General features: G+C 55.8%; 1 protein-coding gene across 4 annotated transcripts; it reads left to right on the top strand.

The window, feature by feature from the left end:
* The first annotated feature begins 8003 nt into the window (after positions 1 to 8003).
* Positions 8004 to 16247, top strand: NRBP2 (nuclear receptor binding protein 2). Of its 4 annotated transcripts, XM_025393155.1 has the most exons (18): positions 8909 to 9228; positions 9715 to 9837; positions 9914 to 10015; positions 10119 to 10208; positions 10391 to 10431; positions 10532 to 10626; positions 10744 to 10767; positions 10837 to 10920; positions 11001 to 11056; positions 11164 to 11259; positions 12301 to 12433; positions 12534 to 12636; positions 12730 to 12780; positions 12855 to 12990; positions 13814 to 13867; positions 13964 to 14027; positions 14120 to 14175; positions 14265 to 16044. In XM_025393155.1, the coding sequence occupies exons 1-18, from the start codon at positions 9106 to 9108 to the stop codon at positions 14331 to 14333; spliced, it is 1500 nt and encodes a 499-aa protein (XP_025248940.1). In that variant the 5' UTR covers positions 8909 to 9105; the 3' UTR covers positions 14334 to 16044. The 4 variants fall into 4 exon arrangements, with proteins under 4 accessions (XP_025248941.1, XP_025248940.1, XP_025248939.1 ...); XM_025393156.1 differs by lacking the exon at positions 8909 to 9228 and adding an exon at positions 8004 to 8015 and having other exon boundaries at positions 10119 to 10431; positions 14265 to 16247; XM_025393154.1 differs by having other exon boundaries at positions 14120 to 14528.
* Positions 16248 to 17178: the final 931 nt, after the last annotated feature.

Raw genomic sequence — 17178 nt, 5'->3', positions numbered from 1 at the left:
AACCCCTGCCCTCGGTGCCACCACTGCTCTTTCATAACTATGGGCTCTTCTGAAAGTGACTTCATGGCTCAGTGCCTCAGTTTCCCTTTTTGTAAAATCGTCATCATGGCCAGGCGCGGTGGCTCAGGCCTGTAATCCCAGCACTTTGGGAGGCCGAGGTGGGCGGATCACAAGGTCAGGAGTTCGAGACTAACCTGACCAACATGGTGAAACCCTGTCTCTACTAAAAATACAAAAGCTAGCTGGGTGTGGTGGGCACCTGTAATCTTAGCTATTCAGGAGGCTGAGGCAGGAGAATTGCTTGAACCCGGGAGGCGGAGCTTGCAGTGAGCTGAGATCGCGCCACTGCACTCTAGCCTGGGCGACAGAGCAAGACTCCGTCTCAAAATAATAATAATAATAATAATCGTAATAACATTTAACTCACATGGCAGTTGTGAGTACAAATAAAATTCAAACCCTGGAAGTGTTCGAAAAACATCCACAAGAATGACAGAAAGGAGTAGCACGCTATTGCTGCTTTTGTTATTTTTAACTTTCGTGTGGCTTTTTTCTTCCTATCCGAAAAAGATATTTTCTCCCCAGTCAACCCAAGTCATCCTTCTAGTGGCAAGAAAATTAGGTTTGTTAGGCCGGGTGCAGTGGCTCAAGCCTGTAATCCCAGCACTTTGGGAGGCCGAGACGGGCGGATCACGAGGTCAGGAGATCGAGACCATCCTGGCGAACACAGTGAAACTCCGTCTCTACTAAAAAAATACAAAAAATTAGCCGGGCGCGGTGGTGGGCGCCTGTACTCCCAGCTACTCGGGAGGCTGAGGCAGGAGAATGGTGTAAACCCGGGAGGCGGAGCCTGCAGTGAGCTGAGATCTAGCCACTGCACTCCAGCCTGGGCAACAGAGCAAGACTCCGTGTCAAAAAATAAAAATAAAAATAAATAAAAAAAAGAAAAAGAAAATTAGGTTTGTTATGGAAAGAATCCAAAAAGAAAAAAAACTAGTTAATATTCAGATTCAGATTTTTCTTTTTCTTTTTCTTTCTTCTTTTTTTTTTTTTTCCTTTTTTGAGACAGGGTCTTACTCTGTCACGCAGGCTGGAGTGCAGGGGTGCAACAGCTCACTGCAGCCTCGAACTCCTGGGCTCAAGCGATCCTCCCGCTTTAGCCTCCCAAGTAGCTGTGACTACAGGTGTGTGCCACCATGCCCAGCTGATTTTTTTTTAAGGACTAGAAAGTCAAAGACAAATGCCCAGCAGATTTTGTAGAGATGGGGTTTTGCCATGTTGCCTAGGCTGGTCTTGAACTCCTGAGCTCAAGCAATCCACCTGCCTTGGCCTCCCAAAGTGCTGGAATTACAGACATGAGCCGCCACGCCTGGCCTATATTCTGATTTATATTCAAAGTAGACTTTGCAGCAAGACAATAGGCTTGGAAGACAGGCTCGTGATGCAGTTCGTGATGGGGTTCGCAAAGGGGCTGGTGGTGAGGTTCGAGATGGCGTTTGTGATAGGATTGGTGATGGGGTTCATGATGGGGTTAGTGATGTGGTTGGTGATGGCACAATGGGGTTGGCGATGGGGGTTCATGATGGAGTTAGTGATGCGGTTGGTGATGGCACAATGGGGTTGGTGATGGGGTTCACAGTGGAGTTCGCGATGAGGCTGGCCGTGGGGTTGGCGATGGGGTTCGCAACGAGGGTGGTGATGGGTTACCCTGGAGACAGTGAGAAGGCAAGGCAGAGACTGAGGAGGTCAGATGCCTGCCTTGTCTTCCCTTGAGCTCCCTCCAGTGCGGTGGCTCACACCTGCAATCCCAGTACCTTGGGAGGCCAAGGTGGGTAGATCACTTGAGCTCAGGAGACCAGCCTGACCAACATGGTGGAACCCTGTTTCTACTAAAAAAAAAAAAAAATTAGCCAGGCGTAGTGGCAGGCTCCTGTAATCCCAGCTACTCAAGAGACTGAGACAGGAGAATCACTTGAATGCAGGAGGCAGAGGTTGCAGTGAGCCTAGATCACACCACTGCACTCCAGCCTGGGCAACAAGAGCAAAACTCCATCTAAAAAAAAAAAAAAAGACATCCTGACAGGTGGGCAAACACCAAGGGCAGGGCACTCCAGTGCTGACAGGAGGGGCTCCTGTGGTGAGACCTTCATGCTTCCCAGGCAATACAGAGGCTGAGGTTGAGCTTACATCTATGCTGTGGGGCCCACAGTGAGGACAAGTGGTCTCACAGCAGACATGTGGGCAACAACTTGGAGTCAGAATGCACACTAAGCTGTGCCCAGCCCAGGGCACTGACAGGGACTCACATCTGCCCCACCTTCAACCACAGTGGCCTGTGGACACAGCTCTACAATCCAGACAGAGAGGGATGGGACATCAGACCAACCAGGATCCACCAAAGGTGAGAAACTCAAAAGACCCTCCTACTTTACAGAAGCTCCTGAGGGGTCAACCAGTCCTCACACAGACTTCTGCCTACGACGGTGGTCTGAAGATCTTAAAGCCTTGAGTTTGGGATAAGGCAGCTCCAGACAAGCAACACCCAGACCTTGTCACAAGTGGACAAAAGTCTCCGGAAGAGGATGCATCATGCGGTGCCTTCAGCTTATTCCTCCTATAAATACTTCTCAAATGGTCTGCACACAACCGAAGAAACCAGAGCACAGCCGGAATGAAGACGCCATGAGTGAGAACCCACAGAAACGACAGAACACATCCACAAAGACCGTAGAATAGCCCTGGTCAACTGTAAACAGCAATAACTAAAGTTAAGAATTTGGCCGGGCGCGGTGGCTCACACCTGTAATCCCAGCACTTTGGGAGGCCGAGATGGGCGGATCACGAGGTCAGGAGATCGAGACCATCCTGGCGAACACAGTGAAACCCCGTCTCTACTAAAAAATACAAAAAACTAGCCGGGCGAGGTGGCGGACGCCTATAGTCCCAGCTACTCGGGAGGCTGAGGCAGGAGAATGGCGTGAACCCGGGAGGCGGAGCTTGCAGTGAGCTGAGATCCAGCCACTGCACTCCAGCCTGGGTGACAGAGCGAGACTCCGTCTCAAAAAAAAAAAAAGAATTCAATGGGCTGATTTAACCAGCATGTCAGACAAATCACTGAGGGAGGAGGTGAAATGGAAGACAGAGTAGAAGGAATTTTGGAGAACATAGCAAACGGAGATAAAAGCTGGGAAGAGCAGGAGAGAAGCTAAGGTGCAAACAGAACAGTAAGATGGTCCAACAGACATCCAATGGAGTCCTTGAAGGTCAGAAGATAGAGAATGGGGCAGAGGAAACATTGGAAAGGATAAAGATTTTCAAATTTTCCAGATCAAAGACATTAATGTCCAAATTAATGTCCCCAATCCCCCCTCTCTCTCTCTCTCTATATATATATGTGTATATATATATGTGTGTGTGTGTGTATATATATATATGTGTATATATATATTTTTTGAGATGGAGTCTCACTCTGTCACCCAGGCTGGAGTACAGTGGTGCAATCTCGGCTCACTGCAAGCTCCGCCTTCCAGGTTCACGTCATTCTCCTGCCTCAGCCCCCCCAGTAGCTGGGACTACAGGCGCCCGCCACCACGCCCAGCCAATTTTTTGTATTTTTAGTAGGGATGGGGTTTCACTGTGTTAGCCAGGATGGTCTCGATCACCTGACCTTGTGATCTGCCCGCCTCGGCCTCCCAAAGTGCTGGGATTACAGGCATGAGCCACCACACCTGGCCAGCAAGTTTTGTAAGTAACTAGAGATGTCCAAAGGTTAACAAGTCCAAACTTGAGCTCTCCTGTACGACAGCCAATAAGTCAAGACAAGGAGTTAAAGCCAAGAAGGCAACACATTCATTTTGGAGAGCAGCAAGCCCAGCAGATGTGAATGAGCATCCTCGGGAGCCATCTCACGTGGGTATGAGGTTCAGCCCCTTTTCATGTTCAGGGCAGGGGAAAGAGGAGGGCATGTGATCAAGGGGTGATGGATGACAACTGGGTACCAGTGAGGCTCCGAGGAGGTTGGGAACTTCCTCTTCCTTTTCAGGTCACAATGCTCCTGTAAATCTTCAACAAAACATAGCTGTTTACATGCTTCCCCTTCAATCCTCGAATTAGTTTCAAAAACCACATGAAAACTACTGTCCTTGCATTTTATCTCAGTGCTCTACAATTATCCTAACCTATGTGCAAGAGTGGGTAAAGACCCCTTAAACAAAAAAGGAGTGAATGATGTGAGTTGTTTTGTGGTCTCACTGTTACGCAAATAGTCCTTTAAGGCAATTTGGTGCATGTGCTAATCCCGCCAGTGAGAGCCGTTGACACCGAGAAGAGCTCACCATAGGTGTCAATTATCTTCAACTTGGACTTTGCCTTATCTGTATGCTGAATAGATGCCTCTATTCCTCAGGATTGAGTTATTACTAGATATATTGCTATCCTCCTGAAACATTTTTGGAAATAATTATTCCTAATCAGTGCTTCACATACACACACGTGCGCACATACCAGCTTCCAAGCTGGTTGTTGGCCACCACAGGCCTTCGTGGCTGCTCTCTAGAAACGGCTGTTTCTGGCTGTGTGTACACTTCGCAGCCTTGCTCGGAGTGAGCTGGGAAGCCAGCAAGCCACTGTCTCCACCGCCCAATCTGGGAGGCACTAGCCCAGTGCCTCTGCGCCTCTGCTGTGTTCTCGCCCCAGAAGCAAGTCACCCAGTCCAGTCCACACTCCTGGCATGGGACTGCACGTGATGTGGGAGACCAGGAGGCAGGGTGACCAGGACAGACAGTGGGAGGGCTCCTCTGGTGCTCCTCTGACCCCCCAGAGTTGGGACCCCCTGGCTTTCTCCCACCCTAGGATTCCTGGCATCCAGGACAGCAGTCCTGAGCCCCGCAAGCCAAGGGATCGTCCACCTGCCGATGGGAAAGAAATCTGCAGGAATTCTGAGAACAGCTCACCTGCATGCCTCACAGGAGGGAGAGGCTTAGGAAGACTCTAAGGCGACAGACATGGAGCCCCAGTAGATGTGCAAGGCGGAAGAGGAGGAGGCAGTGAGCAGCGAACCTGCAGTTGGCACCACAAGGCATTGCACAGGGGCCAGGCGCAGTGGCTCACACCTGCACTCCCAGCTGCTCAGGAGGCTGAGGCAGGAGGATCCCTGGAGCCTAGCAGTTCAAGACGAGCCTGGGCAATATAGCAAGACTGGCTCTATAAAAAGTTAAAAAAAAAAAAAATAGCTGGGCTCTGTGGCATGTGCCTATAGTCCCAGTTATTCAGGAGGCTGAGGTGGGAGGATCCCTTGAGCCCAGGAATTTGAGGCTGCAGTGAGCTGTGATTGCACCACTGCACTCCAGGGTAACAGAGTGATAATCCATCTCTAAAAAAATAAATTTTAAGAAGCCAATTCACAGATTAGGCTAAGAGGGCGGGTGAATGGCTCAGTGGCCAAGAGCAGCCCTAGAGAACTTCCGATAAATCCAAATGGCCTGGCAGGATCAAGGGGTGGAGAAGCTCATAGGCAGAGCAGAAGGGAGGGTGGGCACCCACCCTGGGGCACAGCCAGATTGAGGCCAGGGAGGGCATGCTGCAGCAGCCACTGCCTCCGTGCGCGGGCGGGCAGCAGTCCGACCCACTCTGTGGAGTCGGAATAAATGCTGGGAAGCATCCCTGCACGCGAACACGTAGCGGTTGTCACGTCACTCTTCTTACCATGCGGGTTGTGCCCGGTGCATGTGCTATTCCCCTCGGGCTGCCAGAGCAGCACCAGAGGTGGAGGAGTGGCTTAAAACAGCACAAACAGATTCGCTCACTGTGCTGGAGGCTGGAAGTGCAAAATTGAGGTATCAGCAGGGCTGATTGCTTCTGGGGCTGGGGCGGGAGAATCCATCCCAGGTCTCTTTCCTCACCACTCATGGCCCTGGCAGTCCCAGACACGCCTTGGCCTGTGGGCACATCCCTCCAATAGTGGCCTCCATGTTCACTTGACGGTCTACCTTATTTCTCTGCACCCCAAGTATCCTTCTTTCTCTGATAAGGACATTTAGGGCGCACTCCAACATCTCAAGATCCTAAACTTATTTACATTTGCAAAAATCTTTTTTTTTTCTTTTTTTTTTTTTTTTTTTTTTGGAGAGGGAGTCTCACTTTGTCTCCCAGGCTGGAGTGCGGTGGCGCGATCTCGGCTCACTGCAAGCTCCGCCTCCCGGGTTCATGCCATTCTCCTGCCTCAGCCTCCCAGTAGCTGGGACTACAGGCACCCGCCACCACGCCCAGCTAATTTTTTGTATTTTTAGTAGAGACGGGGTTTCACCGTGTTAGCCAGGATGGTCTCGATCTCCTGACCTCGTGATCCGCCCGCCTCGGTCTCCCAAAGTGCTGGGATTATAGGCGTGAGCCATTTTTTTTTTCAAATAAGGCTGTGCTCCTAGGTACTGGGGATCAGGATGTAGACTTTTGGGGGATTCTATGTGACCTACCACAGAACATGTGTGTCTGGTTATGGGGGTGGAGAAAGGGGAGGAAATTCATTGAGATTCTTCTGCTCAAGCCTTACCTCTTCAGAGGCTTCTCTGGACCACAGCCCCCAAAACGCACCCCTGCCCACCCAGAGATCCATTCAACAAGTGTTTGCTGAGGGCCTGCTGTGTGCCAGGTACTGTCCTCGCACCAGAGAAAGAGCAGGGACAAAGAGAAGACACTCCTGCCCTGTGGGAGCTCGAATAGCAACAGGGACACAGACAGTGAAGAAGAGAGATGAGAAAAACCCAGATGCAAGTCAGGTGGGGTAAATGCCCCAGGAAAAGTCAAGTCAAGCAGGGGAAAGGGGATGGGGACTGTGATGTCAGGATTCGTGGCCAGGGCAGGCCTCTCAGGAAGTGACCTCAGAGGATGTTTGGGAAGGGCATTCCGGGCAAAGGTATAACCAGGGCAGAGACCCTGAGGGGAAGTGCCTGTCATGTCCAACGGCACAGGGCCATGTACTTGGGGTGGGCTCAGCTGAAGAGGGCAGGGGACATGAGGTAGGGTAATGGGACCAATTACTGGGTCTTCCTGTTTAGGCCCTCGTGCCAAGTGAGAAGGGACCACTGGGGGCTCCCCAAAACCACCCTCAGGTTCAATAGTTCACTGTAAGGACTCACAGAACTCAGAAAGGGTACCATTTATTACAGCAATGGATGCGTTAAAATCAGCAGTGGCAAGGACTCACAGAACAGAACCCAAGAGAGACCAGCACAGGTCTGCAGGTGTCCGCACCCACTGCAGGCATGCGGACAGTGCTCAACCTCCCAGCACGGATGTGGGACAGTGAGCACAGCATGCCACCAGCCAGGGAAGCCCTCTGTACCGCGGTGTCCAGGGTTTTTATTGGGTTGGTCACACAGGTATGGCTGACCTCCCAAGTCACAGACTTTGGCCTCCAGCCCCTGCAGAGGTCAGGCTGATGCCACATGGCCCAAAGTCCCCCTGTAGACCACGTTGTTAGCACAGACCAGGGGTGTCCAATCTTTGGACTTTCCTGGCACACATTGGAAGAATTGTCCTGGGCAATACACTTAAATAAAATACACTTAACACGACAGCTGATGAGCTTTAAAAAAAAATCTCAACAAGAAAGTTTACAAATTTGTGTTGGGCCGAATGCACCCTCTGGGCTGCGGATTGGACAAGCTTAGCATAGACTATGGTGTGGCCTAGGTAAACACAGACATTCAAATCAGGCGGAACATTCCAAGGGCTTAGAGGGTGTCTCTCAGGAGCTGGTCAGGGCCAGTTTCAGGGTGGAGAATTTGAACACCCCAAACCTTTACTGCAGAAGGCCTCAGCAGGATCATCTGGCTTTGGTGGAAGCCACACTCAGGGGACCTGGTGACCAAGGCTGGTCAGGGAAGAGCGACCACAGGGGACGCAGCAGGGCCAGATGCAAATCTGCCAAAGAAAGAAAGAGGCGTCCCAAAGGGACAGCACACGGAGGCGCGCGGAAGGGAGGAGCAGAGTTCCAATTTGGGCTCCAGGGAGAGAAGGTGAAGGATGAGGACCCGCCCTGAGAGAGGGAGAAGGCCACGGGAAGGCTGTGGCAGCTGCGGGCTGAAGGGGGTTTTAGGTGAGAATCGGGGACAGCCCCGGTGGTCAGCGTGGCTGGAGGGTGTGCTCAGAGCGGCCTCCGGAGGGAGCGGCCTTGTGAGCCGGGTGGGCTCCCCCATCATGGTTCCACTGTCCCGAGCCAACCGCGGAAAGGAGGGGCGCGTTTGAGGAGAAAAGAGAAAATCGCCATCCTGGAAGGTGAGAAGATGGGCTTGTGGGAGGGAGGAGGCACCGGCGGGCGGGCCATGGAGAGATTTGTGGCCCCCAGTGAAAGTCAGCCTGGGTCAGCCTGCTGGTGGGCCTTTCCCCCCCCCTCGGTGTCCCACCCACCTGTCCCATGGGGGTCGGCCAGGGAATGAGTGCGTGGCCAAGAGAGCGGGGCCCCGCTTTCGAGCCCGCGGGGACTCCTGCAGCTGGAGGGTGTCGTGGGCTTGGGGGACCCCAGATGCCCCGGGTCTTCCCCCAGATCCTAGGGGAGCAACCGCGAGAGAAGTGGGCTGCTCCAGGCTCCGGGTGGCCGCGGGGCGGGGCCTCCACGGGGGCGGGGATTGGGGGGCGGTTCCCCCGCGCGGGGCGGGACTTCGAGGAGGTGAGGCGGGGCCTGGGGCGGGGCCTCGCGGAGGACCTTGGGAATGGGCGGGGGCGGGGACCAAAACGGGGCGGGGCTTCGCGGAGGTGGGGCGGGGCTTCGCGGAGGAGGCTTGGGGGACGAGGAGGGGACAGGGCCTGGGGCGGGGCTTCGCGGGGCGGGGCCTCCGAAGGGGCGGGGCCTGGGCGCGGCCGGGGTTCGGCAGCTGGCTGGGAAGCGGTGCTCTGGCTCGGGCTGGCACACGCGGCTCGGGAGCGGCGCGCCGGCTCCGCCTCCGGCCCCCATCCGCCCGCCCCTCCCAATTCCCAGAGCCGGGGCTGGGGCTTGCGGCGGCGGCGGCGCATCTAGGCTGGGCTGCTGGGCGCGGGGCCAGGGCGGGCCGGGCGAGGCTGCTCCGGCGGCGGATCGCGCGGAGGGCGGTGGCCTGGGCCGGCTGAACCATGGCGGCCCCGGAACCGGCGCCGAGGCTGGCCCGGGAGCGGGAGCGGGAGGACGAGAGCGAGGACGAGAGCGACATCCTGGAGGAGAGCCCGTGTGGTCGCTGGCAAAAGCGGCGGGAGGAGGTGGGCGCGGGGGTCGGGGGCACGGGGTGACACCGCCCTCCCAGAGCCGGAGGGGCCTGGAGGCTGCGCGGGGCGTGGGGGCGCTGGGAGAGCGCGGCGCGCGGCGCCTGGAAACCTCTCCACGGTCCCTCGCGGCCAGCGAATCAGCCACCCCTGGACCCCTTTGGCCTGGCGCCCGCCCTGGGATTCCCTGAGGGCCAGTCTCCTCCTAGGACCACCTCCCCATGCCTCTGGACTCAGCCGCTTAGGTTCCTGGGGATCCCCCTCGACCCCTTGAAACCTGCTCCAAATCCCCTTAGCCCAGCCCTTGGATAGGAGCCCTTGGCTCCTGGGGGCAGCTACCCTCCAAGCCCCCACCTTCCCGCAGAGTGGCTCAGGTCCTACAGTCCACGCTTGGGCCCACTGGAAAGGTATAGACAGGGACCAAATCCTCACCCGCAACCTGACACACACCAGGGCACACATAACCCCTTATTCACTCCCCAGGTAAACCAGGGGAACATGCCAGGGCTTCAGAGCACCTTCCTAGCCATGGACACGGAGGAGGGGGTAGAGGTGGTGTGGAACGAGCTCCACTTCAGAGACAGGAAGGCCTTCGCGGCGCACGAGGTGAGGCCGCTGCCCCCTCCTCATCCTGCCTGGGTGACCACCTGCTGACCACCTAGAGACCACCCTCCCTCCCCAGGAGAAGATCCAGACTGTGTTTGAGCAGCTGGTGCTGGTGGACCACCCCAACATCGTGAAGTTGCACAAGTATTGGCTGGATACCTCCGAGGCCTGCGCGAGGGTGATTATGGGCGAGGCCCCGGGCAGGCAGAGGCCACAGCCAGGTGGGGTGGGCATGGGGACGAACGCGCAGCTGGTGGAAATCCTGAGCTCGCACCCTGCAGGTCATCTTCATCACAGAGTACGTGTCATCAGGCAGCCTCAAGCAATTCCTCAAAAAAACCAAGAAGAACCACAAGGCCATGAACGCCCGGGTATGGGGAGCGGGCTGGGGCAGCCACGGGGACAGGACGGGGTTGGGGCAGCCTCGGGGACTGGGATGGTGAGGGGGTGCCCAGTGGCCTCGGACAGGGACTGGGCGAGGATGCGGGGCGGGCTCCGCAGGCCCAGCCGCCTCTCCTGCGCCCACCCGACGGAGTCGTGCGTCCGCCGCCAGGCCTGGAAGCGCTGGTGCACGCAGATCCTGTCCGCGCTCAGGTGAGGGCCTGGGCTGGCCCGGGCGCTGCGCTGCTGAGCCCCCGCCTCTCCAGAGCCTCCTGACCGGCTCCTCCTACTCTCCCCTCCCCAACGTCTGCAGCTTCCTGCACGCCTGCAGCCCCCCGATCATTCACGGGAACCTGACCAGCGACACCATCTTCATTCAGCACAACGGCCTCATCAAGATCGGCTCTGGTGCTGGCGGGACAGGGCTGGGCGGGGGACGGGGCAGGGGAAGGTGCCTGCAGCCAAGGGCAGAGGAGTTCTGATGCTCCAGCAGCTAACTCCGCTCTTTCTCCCGCCCCTTGGCAGTGTGGCACCGAATCTTCTCCAATGGTAAGTGCGGACTCTGGGGGATGGGGTCCTGGAGAGGTCCCGCCCGCTCAGCCTTTGCGCCCTCCACAGCGCTGCCGCATGATCTCCGAAGCCCCATCCGTGCTGAGCGAGAGGAACTTCGGAACCTGCACTTCTTCCCCCCAGAGTACGGCGGTGAGTGGCGCTGGGTCTGGGCGCCCCATGCCTGCCCTGTGTGCTTCTCTCCTACCCGTCCTGTGTTCTCTCCTGTTCAGAGGTGGCCGATGGGACCGCTGTGGACATCTTCTCCTTTGGGATGTGTGCGCTGGAGGTACTGCCCCCGCCCTCCACCTTGTGCTCTGCCCTCCTCCTAGCTGTGCCCTGCCTGGCTCACCTGTGTGGTCCCTTCCCCATGCCTGACCTGGCTCTGTGCCCCAGATGGCTGTGCTGGAGATCCAGGCCAACGGGGACACCCGGGTCACAGAGGAGGCCATTGCTCGTGCCAGGCACTCACTGAGTGACCCCAACATGCGGGTAAGCAGCTTGCCCTGCCCCTCCCCAGCTGGCTCACTGTGCTCAGCTAGGCCAGCAAGGTGCTCCAGGCAGGCCTGGGAGAGCATCACAGTTTATGTAGCTGAGGGGTATACCAGCTGGCTGCACCCCCGCAAAGAGGACCTCAGTTGGAGCACATACTGGTTCCAGGCCTGAAGGCCCTAATGGGTCAGCACATTCTAAGGACAAGAAGGCAAGAGAGACCCTCCCTCTGTGGCTGCTATCACCATGCCCGTTTTATAGATAAAGAAACTGAGGGCCGGGCGCGGTGGCTCACGCCTGTAATCCCAGCACTTTGGGAGGCCGAGGCGGACGGATCACAAGGTCAGGAGATCGAGACCACGGTGAAACCCCGTCTCTACTAAAAATACAAAAAATTAGCCGGGCGCGGTTGTGGGCGCCTGTAGTCCCAGCTACTCGGGAGGCTGAGGCAGGAGAATGGTGTGAACCCGGGAGGCGGAGCTTGCAGTGAGCTGAGATCGCGCCACTGCACTCCAGCCTGGGCGACAGAGTGAGACTCCGTCTCAAAAAAAAAAAAAAAAAGAAACTGAGGCTCAGAGGAGATGAGTCCTTTGCCTGAGGCTTTAGAGTAAGTGGTGGAGCCAACATCTGCACCTGGGTCTGCTTCACTCCAAGTCCTTGACTTTAAGCTTCTAGGAGGTGATGAGGCTCCAGCTCATGGACATGGGGCGACAGAGTGAGATTCTGTCTCAAAAAAAAAAAAAAAAAAGACCACAGCTTGCAGGTGTGATTTAAAGATCATGGCTCCTACTCCCCATGATTTTTGGGAGGTTGAGGGAAGCAGAGCATGGTGCTCCAATCCCAGAACCCAGCTGTCCTCAAGCCCAGAGGGCCAGGTCCTGGCCTGGCTGCTGCCAGGACTCCTCCCTACGGGCATCCCTGCATGTCCTGTATGTCCCTGAGGAGGAGGGACGAGGAGACCTCAGGGACCACCTCTCCTCGAACTGTGGGGCCAGAGCAGAGAGCTCTGCACACCACCAGCCTCTCCTCCCCATGCCCCAGGAGTTCATCCTTTGCTGCCTGGCCCGGGACCCTGCCCGCCGGCCCTCTGCCCACAGCCTCCTCTTCCACCGTGTGCTCTTCGAGGTGCACTCGCTGAAGCTCCTAGCAGCCCACTGCTTTATCCAGCACCAGTGTGAGCAGCAGGCCAGCCCAGGGGGTGACCGGGGAGGCTGCGGTTGGGATGTGGAAGGGGCCCTGCAGGACCCACGGCCTTGATGCTCCTGTGGCTGCAGACCTCATGCCTGAGAACGTAGTGGAGGAGAAGACCAAGGCCATGGACCTGCACGCAGTCTTGGCGGAGCTTCCCCGGCCCCGCAGGCCCCCGCTGCAGTGGCGGTGAGCAGTCAGCACCCAGAAACCTCCCCTCCCCGTGCCTCCCCTCCCTGCGCCCCTGACCAGCCCCTCATGTGCCTCCCACCTCCATGCCAGGTACTCGGAAGTCTCCTTCATGGAGCTGGACAAATTCCTGGAGGATGTCAGGTAAGAACTGATGTAAGGTTGGGGGCCAGGCAGCTGTCAGGCCTGAGCCCCCAGCCACCCCGGTGTGTCTCCAGGAATGGGATCTACCCACTGATGAACTTTGCAGCCACTCGGCCCCTGGGGCTGCCCCGGGTGCTAGCCCCACCCCCGGAGGAGGTCCAAAAGGCCAAGACCCCGACACCAGAGCCCTTTGACTCTGAGACCAGAAAGGTGAGTCCCCTCTTGCTGCTCAGTGCCATCCCTCAGACCTTCCAGCAGCCTGATAAGAGATTCCTTCTCCCAGGGCCTGCGTCCCCACAGCCCAGCTCTCCTCCTGGCTGCCAGAGACCAGATCCAGGCTGACCTCCTTGTGGGGATTATGGGGGTTGTAGGACAGGCTGGACACTCTCCTTTTCCGGGAGGCTCCCCGTCCCCTCAGATCCTCCCCTGCATCCTGCTGCCTGCCCTGAACCTACTCCAAGCATCCTTCCTCCAGAACTCGCCCAGGCTCTTCCACCCTGCTAGTACTCTTCCCCCCACCCTCCCATCCCCCACCTTGTGCTGATTCCCGGATATCTATGTCCTGGTGTCTCCCCAGACTTTTCCTGCGGCGCTGCCTCCTGGCCAGTGGCCTCTCTTGGTGCAGTGCAGCCAGAATTTATGTCCTAACAGGCAAACTGCCTGCTCCTGGCTGCCCGCAGAGATCATGGGAGTCCTCAGCTGATGCCCAGGCGCTGGGAGGCCTGGTCCTGCAGGCACCCTGCACTTCGGTGCAGTCGCGTCCCACTCAACCTCCCTTTCCCCATGCTCAAGTTCCCTCTTTGTTTAAGTTGTTCTCTCAGCAGTGAAAGCTCCTATTCAGCCTTCGGTACCCAGCACCTAATGTCGACTCTTCTCGAAGCTTTCCTTAGCTCACTAGGCCACTAGCAGTGAGATGGGCTCCTCTTAGAGATTCCCCCCTTTCCAATCTCTGCTGTCCCTTCCTGGCCCCTCTGGGGCCGCGGCATGTGGTCTCGCTGCTGGGTCTGTGAGTCTCAGCCTTCTGCCACTGCAGGTCATCCAGATGCAGTGCAACCTGGAGAGAAGCGAGGACAAGGCGCACTGGCATGTGAGCGGGGCCTGGGAGGGCAGCGCTGCTGTGGGGAAGGCGGGAGCGTGGCAGACCCCCAAACCTCCAGCCAACCACGCCCCGCCGCCTCCCCAGCTCACTTTGCTTCTGGTGCTGGAGGACCGGCTGCACCGGCAGCTGACCTACGACCTGCTCCCAAGTAGGCTGGGCAAGGGACCTGGGCGGTGGGCGGTGACCCCGGGCAGCGGGTGGCGCAGCGGCCTCATGCCTCGCCTTACACCGTTGCCGCAGCGGACAGCCCTCAGGACCTCGCCTCGGAGCTTGTGCACTACGGCTTCCTCCACGAGGTGCGCTGGGCGGTACAGCGTGGCCTGGCGGAGGGGGCAAGCGGGGCAGGCTGTGCCCCTCCGTCCCCCATGCCTCCCTCCTTCCGCAGGCCGACCGGATGAAGCTGGCCGCCTTCCTGGAGAGCACCTTCCTGAAGTACCGTGGGGCCCAGGCCTGACCCAGTACCCCAGCCCCTGGGGACCATGCGGGGGTGCTGCCCAGGCAGGCCATGTTGGGGAGACCCCAGCACCGCGGGGCTGCTCTCCTCCGTGTGCCTGGGAGCACAAAGGCCCTGGTAGTGAAGAAACCCCCGCCTCCTGAGAGTGGGGCTGACCCTGCCTCGGGCGCCGCGGGGGTGGGGGGTGGGTGTGGGGGAGCCGTTAGGCCTCCCAGGTCCTTAGGTTCAGGGTTGCCCCCAGGACCCCTTCCCATATCCTCCATTCTCCACCCTGAGTTCCTACCCAGGCTGCCTGGCCAGGGCCACTGCCTGCTCAGCAGCCCTGCAGGGAGCCCCAGCTCTGGGGCTTGGGGGTGAGGGTCAGCCCTGGACAGACCTCTGCCCAGGGAACTGCTCCATGGGGTCTGGGAGAGCAGCCATCCCCGGCTGGCACCATAGACCCACACAAGGAGCCTGCACAGCAAGCCAGCAGTGACACACCTGCAGGTGTCAGGCATGGCACTGGGCACAACAGGGACCTGGCAGGAGAAACAGACCACCACAGAGAGGTCTGGAGTTGAGGCTGTCATCAGCAAAGCCCCTGGTCCCACGCAGCTCTGCCCTGGAGCCACCTCTTTGACCCTTTACCCACCCCGAGACCAGAACCTGCAGCCCCTCTACAGATCTCCTGTGGCCACTGCAGCCCCTCCAACGGGCTTTTTCTCTCCTGCATTCCCTGGCCTGGAGGGGTCAGGGCACCCACATCCTCTCTACTCCTCAGATTCACACCCCCTCCATGTTACCTCCCGCACCTCCTCCCTGGGGCAGCTGCTCCCTGGGCCTCTGAGGATGTCAGCTCCTGGCTCCCTGCCTCTCTCCCACTGCACTCCTGGCTCAGTCTTAGAGGTTTATATGCCCCCATGGATTCTACCCCTGCCTTCCTGGCCTCTTGATTCTTGGCTTGCCTCTCCTCCAATTCCAAACTTAGTGAAATGGCCTTAAACATTTTAAATTGTATGTATAAATTTAGCACAATCATGCCTTTTTAAAAGCATTTCAAATGTCAAACCAGGAAGGCACACCACTGTATTAGTTCTATACTGCTGCTGTAAAATTTACCACAAACTTAGTGGCTTAGAACAACACAAATGTATTGCAATTCTGTAGGCTGGAAGTCTGACTACAGGTCTCACTGGACTAGAATCAAGGCTGGCAGGCTGCCTTCCTTCCTGGAGGTTGTAGGGGAGACTCTGTCTCCTGCTTCTTCAGGCTGCTGGCAGAATCCACATCCTTTCAGTGGCAGGGCCAAGGTCCCCACTTTCTTGCTGGCTGTAAACTAAGCCCACTTCCAGCTTGTAGAGGCTGCCTACATTCCTTGGCTCTTGGCCTCCTCCTCCATCTTCAAAGCTAGCAGTTTCAGTCTGTATCACGAAACATTTCTCTGGTTCTCTGCAGACAGGAAAGGTTGTCCCTAAGGACTCATGAGATTAGGTTGGGCCCAGCCAGATAATACAGGATAATCTCCCTCCTCAAGGTTTTTAATATTAAACACATCTGCAGGACACATTTTGCCATGTAAACTAACATTCACTGGTTCCAGGGATTAAGGAAGGAAACTCTTTTGTTGGGGAAGGGTGGCATTCTGCTGACCACAGCACCCCAACCAAAAGCCAAAAACCAAAGCAAGACTTACTAACGCATATCAAATAAATTAAATGTGCAAAATAGTGAATCTCAGTTATCTTAAATATTCCAATACTATTTACAAAATTATTCTAATTCTCACACCTTCCAACTCAAAATTAGTAATCTAAAATAATCTCCATATCCTAGATGGAAACCCTCATGTGAAACTGTCTGATTACGCACGGTCCTAAATGGTTTCAGTGGCAAACACATAACATTGTACTACTGATTAAACTGAACTTAAAAGCATCAATACTACCATTGCTGCACTTAATCATGTCTCTGTTGAATTCTTCCTTTTATCTTTTCAGAATTTTATGTGTATTGTTTTTAAAGTAGAATGGGTTTTTTTTTTGTTTTTTTTTTTTTTTTTTTTAGGCCAATGATAATTTTTTTTTTTTTTTTTTTTTTTTTTTTGAGGCCAATGATAAATAATAAAGGCAGGCTCCTACTCTCATCCTCTCCAAATTCAACTCTCTTAACTGTTTCTTCAGGCATTTGAAATCCATGTTTTTCAAAATCATGAGCTTTTAGTTCTGTTTATTAGTTGTTTCACATTAGGTGTCCCCAGCCAGCATCCTCTGGGAGGAGGGTGGTCACCCGCCTCAGTCTCCTGATGCGACATCGTTCTAGTGTGACGGGCATCACAGCTGCAGGGTGTTATTACAGCTTCATTACCACACGTCACAGGAGAACAGGGTGTTCTAGGATGGCATTTCTTGCACAACTTTTTGTTTTCCCTGGAGTTAATAATTGCCTATTTTTTGTTTGCCTGGTTTTCTATATGTGTTTGTCATCAATTCATCTTTAGACTTTCCTGCAAAAGCATGAGCATCCTCTCACAGCTTAGGACTCATCACATAACTGACTGCTCAGTTTCTTCTTTTCCTGGAGCCCCCACTATGCAAGCCCCCTGCCCAGGCTACTTGTTCTTGGACTTATGGTCCAGTTGTCAGCATGGGTTAACTCTTCACCAGTGTCCTGGAATGCTTTCCTTTTCCTTCATTTGCTCTGTTTGAGAAGGACCATCCTCCAAGTTTCCTGAGAGGGTGCATAGGAAGTTGCGGAGTCTTTACCTGTTTGTCTTTATGCTAACCTCACATATGCTTGACGGTGTGACTAGTTACAAAAAGCTTGGCTTGGTTGAAAATCATTTATTCCCAGGATTTTGAGGGTGTCG

Source organism: Theropithecus gelada, chromosome 8 (genome assembly GCF_003255815.1).
Source record: "Theropithecus gelada isolate Dixy chromosome 8, Tgel_1.0, whole genome shotgun sequence".
Lineage (NCBI taxonomy): Eukaryota > Metazoa > Chordata > Mammalia > Primates > Cercopithecidae > Theropithecus > Theropithecus gelada.
This window is presented reverse-complemented; position numbering and strand designations above follow the sequence as displayed.

Coding starts and splice junctions, on each gene's coding strand:
- NRBP2 (XM_025393153.1), top strand. CDS start 9,106: ATGGCGGCCCCGGAACCGGCGCCGAGGCTGGCCCGGGAGCGGGAGCGG. Junction 11,057..11,163: donor TTGGGATGTGTGCGCTGGAG/GTACTGCCCCCG, acceptor TCTGTGCCCCAG/ATGGCTGTGCTGGAGATCCA. Junction 12,781..12,854: donor AAATTCCTGGAGGATGTCAG/GTAAGAACTGAT, acceptor GTGTGTCTCCAG/GAATGGGATCTACCCACTGA.